This window comes from Tupaia chinensis, unplaced genomic scaffold (assembly GCF_000334495.1).
Source record: "Tupaia chinensis unplaced genomic scaffold, TupChi_1.0 Scaffold000523_1, whole genome shotgun sequence".
NCBI lineage: Eukaryota > Metazoa > Chordata > Mammalia > Scandentia > Tupaiidae > Tupaia > Tupaia belangeri.
The window spans coordinates 539,205-548,788 of NW_006160036.1; the positions used below are offsets into that span (position 1 = coordinate 539,205).

A 9,584-nucleotide genomic window follows, 5' to 3' on the forward strand; every position below is an offset into this window, starting at 1 on the left:
GATTTCTCTTCCCCTACCTCTCTGGTGAGTGTTCACATCCTATAGCAAACTGAAAAAATAGTCTGTCACATGCATTATCATGATACTTTAAATAAGTCAGCATATAGGCTTACAGTGTAATAACCTATTGACCCTTTATCTTTTATATATTTGCTGTAAGTATTTTTCCTAGTGTGTTGCTTTTTTCAGATGCTCGTTCCCTTGTGTTTCTCAGATGGTGACATGCCGTGCCGTGCCAACATCTTGGTCACAGAGCTGTTTGATACGGAGCTGATTGGGGAGGGAGCGCTGCCCTCCTATGAGCATGCCCACCAGCATCTCGTGCAGGTAGTGGACCGCAGGCCTCCCTCAGGTGTGTTGCTGTGATTTCAGCAGCTCACACAGCACTCATCGATGCGCTGTGTGCAACATGGCCCAAGCCCTCATACTCTCTGGGACACCCCTCGATTCCTGGGAGGCTCTTTTTTTCTTCACTTGTAACTTCGGAGTTCCTTGAATGCCAAGTCTCGATAGGTTAGTCAAAAGGCAATAAAAGAAAAGAACCCTTTTCAAATTCAGTTCAATTTAGCAAGTATTCCTAGCGTTTCAGCTGTATGTAAGGTGTTCTGGCATCAAGGGAGAACTATTAGATATCTGTTTTCCTTCTAAGCTCCTCAGTAGTCAGTGACGGTGAGGACAGGAGGGCTGATGGGCTAGGGAGTAGCACTGCAGATACTCACAGTAGGACCAGCAGAAGGGGTCAGGGGACAGTAAGGAGATGAGGGTGTGTGGAGTAGAATTTAGAAAGGCCCTTGAGGGCAGCTGTCCAGGTAGAGGGCCTGGTTGGTAGGTCCATGAGAACAGTAGCCTGGAGGCTCACAGGCTAATGGAGAATGGAGTAAAAGGTAGAGGGCCTCAAAACAAGACCATGCCAGATGTAGTGGTGACGATCTTTGACTTTTTTCAAGAAGGGGAGACAGGCTGAAGATGTTATGTGTTTTTTTTTTAGAATTATTTTATTTAACTTTATTTATTTTAATTTGACCAGAGAGGGACAGAATGTCAAGGGGTAGACAGGCAGAGAGAGAAAGTGAGAAAGCAAGCTGCCAGGTCTAAGACTCCGCGGTGGGCCATGTGGTAGTCCAGCACTCTTAACCACCACGCTGCCTGCCAGCCCCCAAAACAAGGATATTTAGAAGTATATTGATGTTGCTCTGTTTGTCTCCCTCCCTCCCTCCCTCCCTTTGACAGAGGGAGTGAAAAAGTACTCCCCCAATGGGGTGTGGTTATGTCCCATCCCTTCTTGTCTATCTCATCAAGATTTTGGGGTGCACATGTACCTGGCATGTTTTTCAAGCCACTGGGGCAAGGATTCAAACCATAGTTGGCCACGTGGGATCTGACTCCCTCAATCACCAGGCCTCAGGGCCAGCCTACAGAAGATACATTGAGTGCCTTTGTTTCTCCAGGCCCCTTTTTGGGTACCAAGAATGTGAAGTTGAGCTGGGGAGGCAGGTCACCACAGCACAGTTTGGGGTGTGGGGCAGGTGATGCTGAGCTGAGTCAGTCCAGGGATATGTGTTAGCTGGCAGGAGGAATATATACCCATTGGAGGAGAGCAGCACCCACAGAAGCATGGCGTCGTGGCTCCCAGACCCTGCAAGTTGTCTGGATTTTGTGTTGTTTTGGAGGCATCATCTGTGGGGTTAGAGGTGAAGTTTTGAGGCTGGACAGGAGTAGGTGCAGAGGTCTTGCCCAGAGGGCAGTGTCATCTAGGAGGCAGGGTGGTGTCATGGGAGGATGTGAAGCAGGAGGTTGATGGCAGATTTAGGCAGGCAGACGAGGTAACAGGCCGTGGGAGTCATCCACACACTGGGACAAGGTGAGACTTAGCCAATGCCTGAGATGTGGGCCCAAGAGGTGGTCCCAGAACTTGGTGGTTACTTAGCTGTGGAGGCATCGAGGGTGGTGCCAGGGCTTGGGGACTGGGCCGCTGGATTGGCTGGTGGTACTTCCCACTGACTGGGAGCTCAGGAGGAGCACCCTGGGAATGTGGGCAAATAAAGGGGATTTGTCCAGTTTTGATAGAGTTGAAGCTGTCTGAGCATTAGCCGAGGAGAGAGCAAGAGGCCTTTAGGTGGATTTGTTTAGTGACAGTAGAGTGGTCTCTGGGGAGCTGCGATTTGAAGGAGTTGGAGGAGGGAGAGAGTCTTGCCAGAGTAGTGTTGGTGTGCTGAGCATGGCCTGGGGATATTTGCAGTTGTCACCATTGGAGGGGGTGGACAGGGATGGCTGAACATACTACGATATACAGAGCAACCCCCACAACAAAGAACCATCAGGCCTGAGGGGCCAGTAATGACAAGGTAGAGCTTGTAGTTTCCATGCAGGCAGCAGCTGCTTGTTCTCTTCACCCCCAGGTCCTGAATGCCTGCAGGTAAAGGATATCGCATGAATAAATAAGGTAGGAGAAAACCAGGCAAGGAACCAGAGCCACAGCCAGGCGAGATGGGTGCTCAGCAGTGCCCAATAAAGCAGCAGGTCAGGTCACTTGAGCATGTCCAGTGGGCTTGACGAGGTTCAGGTTCTGGTGTCCAGGCAAGGGCTGTGCTGGAGCTCAGGCCAGAATTATCACACAGCTGTGAACCTCAGACTCTTATGTTGATGTCAGTGTGAGAGTTCATCCACATTCTGACAGCTCAGGTTTAATTCTGAAATACTTAAGAGTGCCAGGTAGCTAGAAACTTACCTGACGTACACTTCTATAGGCATAATGCGTATTCTCTTAGAAATCTTGTTGGGGACCAGAAGGTGGTATGGTGGTTAAGGCTCTGGACATTCCTACATGGCTGACCACTGGGTCTGGTGGCTTGCTTTCCCACTTTCCCTCTTCTCTCTCTCTCTCGTCAAATTAAATGAATGAATAAATAAAACTGAATAAATAATTTTTTAAAAAGAAATCTTGCTTTTATTTTCCTTTCCCAAGGGCATACAGCTGAAAATAATTTTCAGCTTTTTTTTTTTAAGAATTATTTTAACTTTGTTTATTTATTTTAATTTGACCAGAGAGGGACAGGACAAGAGAGAGAGAGAAGGCGAATGAGAGCAAGAGAGAGAGAGAAGGAAAGTGAGAAATCAAGCTGCCAGGTCCGGGACTTAGACCACAGTTGGCCATGTGGGAGTCCAGTGTCCTTAAGCAGCACACCACCTGCCAGCCCCTGAAAATAATTTTCTGTCCTAGTGGAGGGGAGACAGTAGCCGTTATGAACTAGCTTAACATTAAGGAGTGAGCAAACCTCCTTTTTCTTTCTTTCTTTAGAGTGTGCACATAGAAAGGTGGGGGTGGGGGGCAGAATCCACAGAGATTGGTCACACTGTGATCCCCTCTTCCAGGCCTTCAGATCCTGTGTACGTGTGTGTGCCTAGCAAGTCCCTGGCTGACTTAAGAGATGCCCTGTGGGATTTGGCTTCTCTTGAATAGCATGTTACTTTCATATCCTGGACCTGGCCCCATAAGCCCTATTGTGATCAGTGGGCATTCCTTGACTTATTTCTTGTTCTTTTGTTTCATTTTGCTTTTTAAAAAAATAATATTTTTTATTATTTATTTATTTTAATTTGACCAGAGAGAGAGAAATTGGGAAAGCGAGAAAGCAAGCTGCCAGGTCCGGGACTCAAACCATGGTCTGCCATGTGGGAATCCACTACCCTTTTAACCACCATGCCACCTGCCAGCTCCCTCATTTTGCCTTTTTTATACAAACTTTCAGGAGGGATGTGAAGCCGTGCCCCACAAAGCAACCGTCTACGCTCAGCTGGTAGAGTCCAGAAGGATGTGGTCGTGGAACAAGCTGTTTCCCATCCACGTTCAGACCAGCCTTGGGGAGCGGGTCATCGTCCCTCCAGCGGAACTGGAGAGTTGCCCTGGCGCACCCTCTGTCTGCGACATCCAGCTGAACCAGGTGTCGCCCTCCGACTTCACTGTCCTCAGCGACGTGTTGCCTATGTTCAGGTACCAGGGAGTCCTCTGGTGGCAGTGTTTCGAGACGTTTAATACGATTTGCATCTTTGGAAATTCTTTTGAGTGGGAAGGAAACCTGGCTGATGTCACCTGCCTCTGAAGAAAAGAGCCCTTTGCAGCCAGGTGTCATTGCTGGTGAGGGCACCATGAACCTTAAAAAGGGAGTGTGTGGTATTCAGACGTGTTGACTTCCTGCATGCTCTTCCACAGCGTGGACTTCAGCAAGCAAGTCAGTAGCTCAGCAGCCTGCCACGGCCGGCCATTTGAGCCTGTGGCATCTGGCCAAGCTCAAGTGGTTCTCTCCTGGTGGGACATCGAGATGGACCCTGAGGGGAAGATCAGGTGCACCATGGCCCCTTTCTGGGCACACTCAGACCCAGAGGGGCTCCAGGTAAGAGGCAGGAGCTACATCAGGAAACTTCTTGTTCCTTTTGGTCTCGGGGGTGTAGTAAGTTGAACTTTATAGAGTCACAAGAATTTAGAGACCGGAAGGATGGATGATGGCAGAATCCAGGGCAAAGAAGAGTTTTAAACAAAACAAACCCATAAAGCAAAGGCTAGCCGTGGTAAGGTAGGCCTCTCAGAATCAGCCCTAGGGGCCCGGGGAGCAGCAGAGAAGCTTTGGGGAGGTTGCTGTTCCTGCCTCCGTCATTCTGGCACAGTCACTCTTAGATCTCACCCGTGTTCCCCAGTAACCCCAGGGGTTCAGAGCAGCGTGGAATAGAGAGCTACAACCTCACTTTGGCCTCAGAATTTAACCTCCCAGCTCAGTAAAAAGAGACCAGAGGGGAATCAGCAATTGGCGTAATGGCTATGTCGCTGGACTCCCGTGTAGTTGACCATGGTTCAAGCCCCAGACCTGGGGCTTAAACTCACACCGGGTGCGTGTGCGTGCATGCCCAGGATTCCGAGAGGAGAATGGAGGAGAAGGAATTGTGGTGTGGCCATCCCCCCTGGGGGGTGATTTCTCGCTTTCTGTCTTTCTGGCAAGCACACGTGCCTTATAGCAAAAATGTCTCAAAAACAAACAAACAAACAAAAAAACCCAAAAAACAAAAACCAACCAAACAAACAAAAAAAAACCGAAGACTGGTAAAACTAAAACAAAACAAAAATAAAAAGACTGAGGTCCATTTCTGTGGAAACAGCCAAATCCCATTTGACAGACCCTAAGGTTCAAGTTTCCAATCTGGCAGCTCAAGAAACACACTGGCCCGTGTGCATCTGGGCTCAAAATTCCCAAAGAAGGAAGAAATGGAGAAGGAATTGCGGTATCACTATTTCTTATAGAGGGGAGTGCTTTCTTCTCTCCCTCTCTCTGTTTCTCTGGGAAAAAAAAATAAAAAGACTGAAGATGGGGTAGTGTGAGAAGAAAATTTTCTTCTTTCTTAGAAATTTCCAAGAGATTTACCCTTATATCATAGAATATCATGTGGGGATATCATGTATTTGGCATTTTCTGCCTCTACTGTGGAATATAGAGATCCCTGCCAGCAAAGGGCGAGGAGGTAAGAATGACCTTGGAAAGGCGGCCAACGATGTCTGCTATGGGGCCATCATAGCTACGGTTGCCACGTGTCCCTTGTCTTACGGCCGATGAGCTAAAATCAGAAGGAAGCAGATATCACACAGGGTGGGAGAAGAAGAGTGGATGGAAAACACAAAGATGGTGTAGAGTGGCCGTCTGATGAATCTGTAACCTGTGAGAGTAACATATTCCTAATCCACAAGGCTATTCCAGTCGGCAGGACCAAAGTGCCAGGTCCATCAGCTGAATGTTGAATACCAAACACTGAGCGTCCCCTCAGAAATCAATGGTCTTTCTCCCACTCTCTGAGGCTCACACAAGGAAGAAAGAAAGGGACCAGAGGATCTGAACTATGAAGAGGAAACGCAATGGCTCTTCACCACGCGGTCCATGTTCAGCCTCACAGGAGGAATGCAGCTTCAGCCTGCAATGAGGTGCCTTGTTCACATCCCTTAGTGAATAAAGTTTAGAAAGTTTGGAAGCACATTGGCGAGGGTCGGTGGAGAAACAACAGGAAAGGGAGCTGTGGGAACACCTCGAGTGCCTGGGTTCTGACTGGAGGAAGACCAGTCCCCATGGAGGGTGATCTTCCCTCTTTCCCCTTTCTCTGTCACTCACTCTATCACATGTAAAAATAAATAAACAAACAAACAAATAAATAAATAAATAAGAATATCCGTGGATGCAGCATGGCCTGTTCTGTCATGTTGAAAAGTGAGATGACTTTGTTGCCTGGGCTCCCGGTAGGTTTGCAGGCGTGTGGAATGGTATGCATGCCAGTGTGCTCACTGCAGCCTGATGTAACAGAAAAGGAACAACCTAAGGCCTCAGTGACTGAGTCCATAATGCTCAGCAGATGAGGCTGCCCTCTGGGACTCTCTCCAGGAGGTATTAGTAAGAGAAACTGAAACAAAGGTGCAGACAGGATGGTATGTCAGCATTGACTAGGAAGCATACAATTATGTGTGTTTATGGGGGTGTCTATGTGTGGTATGTGTAAGAATAGCTTGTAAGAATTTACAGAAATTGTCATTAAGGTTGCTTCTGGACAGGGCCTGGAGGTAATGGGTGGAAAGGAACCTTATCTTCGTTCTACATCCTTGTGTCTTACATTGTCTCTCATGCATGTGTTATCTCCCACCCCTACCTTCCCTAGCAAGCCCCTCCCCACATCAAAGTGGGAAAGGTGTTTCAGGGCCAAGAAATAAAACCGTTCTTCTCTGCCTGTGAGTGTCTTAGGCACCATCCTTTGTGTGTTTGCTGACCATGGTGTGAACTTCATGGAAAGCCTTAGCACCTTCCCAGGAGCCTATGCCCCTGAATTATGGCTGTGGGATTACTCAGTAGCCAGTGCCTGGAAGCTGCTCGGGCTCCACTCTACCTTCCAGGTGCCTGGCCGTGGGTGGGCATGCATCTGCTCATGTGTGCCAGTTTCCCTCTGCAGGCTGTATGGGGAGCGGGGTGCCTGCACATGTGTGTGTCAGAATTCACCCACAGAGTTGAGATTGGCACTAGGCTCCTCTCCTACTCTCCAGGAGTGTGTTTGTTATGAAATTAGCATAAGAATTTCATTAAAATGTTAATGATTTCATTTGCATATCAAAGTGCCACTATGTATATTTATCTTTGAATCCTATAAATATACTTGGTAACCACATTCTTACCCAGACTGAGACTCAAACTGACACTCCGGGAGCCCAGGGGATGAGGGTAGGGCCTGTGTCCAGGAAGCAGTGGAGTGGGCCTCCCTTGTCCCTGGGTTTTCTTGCTCTGGGTCTTGTGTCCTTTCTCTACCAGGGATGACGTTTGAACTGTTGGGAATTGGAGAATCTCCCTCATGAATTCCTAAAACTGCTTTGATCTCGAGTATATTTAGCTTGTCTCCTGTTGGGCCTTTTTATAAAATTCAAATGAGGTGGGGTGGGACATGTTTCTGAGAAGTAGAACTAGCCTTGGGCTTCCATTGGAGTCTCATTGAGGCCAAGTTTCCTTCAGTTTCTGAAGATGACACAGAATGAGCAGGTCTTGGTCTCATCACAGTTGAGTCAGGCATCCACTTTTTAGTACAGTTCTTTCTTTGTTAAAAAGAGATTAGAGGGAACCAGCAGTTAGCATAATGGCTATGTCGCTGGACTCCCACATAGTCGACTGCGGTTCGCGTTCCGGATCCGGTGGCTTAAAACTCACGCCGGGTGCATGTGCGTGTGTGCCCAAGATCCTGAGAGGAGAATGGAGGAGAAGGGATTGCGGCGTGACCATCCCCTCTGGGGAGTGATTTCTCGCTTTCTGTCTCTATGTCTCTCTCTGTCTGTCTGGCGAGCACACGTGCCCTATAGCGAAAACCTCTCAAAAAAAAAAAAAAAAAGAGATTAGAGAGAGTGGGCAGGAGGAGTGATGGTTGGGGCGCTAGACTCTGACATGGTGGACTGTGGTTCAAGTCCTGGGCCTGGCGACTTGCTTTCTCACTTTTCATTTCTCTGTCTGGTCAAGTTAGAAAATAATGATAACAAATAAAAAAATTAATTAGTTCTCAAAAATAAAAAGATTATAAGATTAACAAACCTCCTTACACAAAACAAAAATGAATAAAAGATCACTTGTGATCCTGCCACCCAAAATAACTATACTTTTCTAGTCTCTTTCCACTGTATGTGGTTTTGTCAGTGTTTATCTCTGCTTTTTTCATGATGTATTGTAGTCTTCGGCATCATTATTTCAGATGGCTGTGAGTATTCCACATAAAGATTTATGCATCTTTTTCTGGGCTTCCAGACATTTGGGTTGGTTCCAGTTTTTGCTAGTATAAATAATTCTGTGATGTGCGTATTTATATGTATGTAGTTTGCTTTTTTAAGTTTATTCATTCTTCCATTGGAGAAAGAGACAGGCACCCCCAATAAGCACCATAGTCCACCTCCAGTCTTAGCTGCTTCGACCACGGGTGCACACATACCCAGCAGGTTAAGGGAATTGTTGGGACTCCAGCCCAGAAACTGTCCCAAATGGATCCAGTTGTCACTGCTGTGCCATAGTCTCACCATTACAACTATTTTCTTTCCTTTTCTTTTTTGTTTGTTTTTTTCTTAGGTTAGAATCTCATGAGGTTTATCATAAGGATCAATACAGCTTATTAAAGTTGGCTCTGCATCATTGTAAACCATGTCACAATTTCCTGTACTATTTCTCAGACTTTTTAATTAGAAAATTATGAATTGACAAAATAAGTGAAAATGATTAGTGATACTTCCTTTACTTAAATTTACCTATTGTTGGGCCAGGCCCATAGCACAGTGATTAAATGCTCTGCATGAAAATTAGATCTCACGTGGCCATCCATGGTTCAAATCCCAGCCCTCAGGGTTTGAGAAGCATGCTGGGTATGTGTGCATGTATGCCCCAAATCCTGATGGGTTGGAAAAATGGAAGAGAAAGGATTGCCATGTGACGTTGCCCCATTGGGGGTACTTTTTCTCTCTCTCTGGTGAGCACACATGCCCTCTTGACAATTAAAAAAAAAATTTACTGTTAACATTCGCTACATTTGCTTTATCTCCCTTCCCCTCTTCCTTTCTCCTCCCCTCTCTGCCTCCTCCCTTCGATCTCTATACATAAGCACATATACATATATGCAGTTTTTGCTACATTATTTGAAAGTAAGTTGCAGACATCTGGCACTTTCCTCTTTTTTTTAAAGAATTAAATTTTATTCATTATTATTATTATTTAAAAATTTGAACAGAGAGAGAAAGAAAGCGAGAAAGCAAGTCACCAGGTCTGGGACTCGAACCTCATGGGCCATGTGGGAATCCAGTGTCTTAATGTCCGTGTTACCTGCTGGCCTTGACATTTTCCTCATAATTCTCTCAACAAATCACCTAAGAATAGAAGCAATCCCTGACATAAGTAAAATACCATTATCACACCTAAGGAAATTGGCAGTAATTCCATGACTAACGTATGGATTGAATAAAATTTTCATTAATTGTCTCCAAAAGTCTTTTTTTTAGAAATGATTATTAATTTAATTAATTTATTATTACTTTTTCAATATGACAA

At 46.2% G+C, this 9,584-nt stretch overlaps 1 protein-coding gene across 2 annotated transcripts in view; it reads left to right on the forward strand.

Moving 5' to 3' along the window:
* PRMT7 (protein arginine methyltransferase 7) overlaps positions 1–9,584 on the forward strand; it is a 45,642-nt gene that overhangs the window by 26,424 nt on the left and 9,634 nt on the right. For both annotated transcript variants that reach the window (XM_006156910.3, XM_006156911.3), the window contains exons 6-8: positions 215–327; positions 3,750–3,991; positions 4,211–4,391. In XM_006156910.3, coding sequence (XP_006156972.1) covers positions 215–327; positions 3,750–3,991; positions 4,211–4,391 — 536 coding nt within the window. The remainder of the gene's footprint in view (positions 1–214; positions 328–3,749; positions 3,992–4,210; positions 4,392–9,584) is intronic.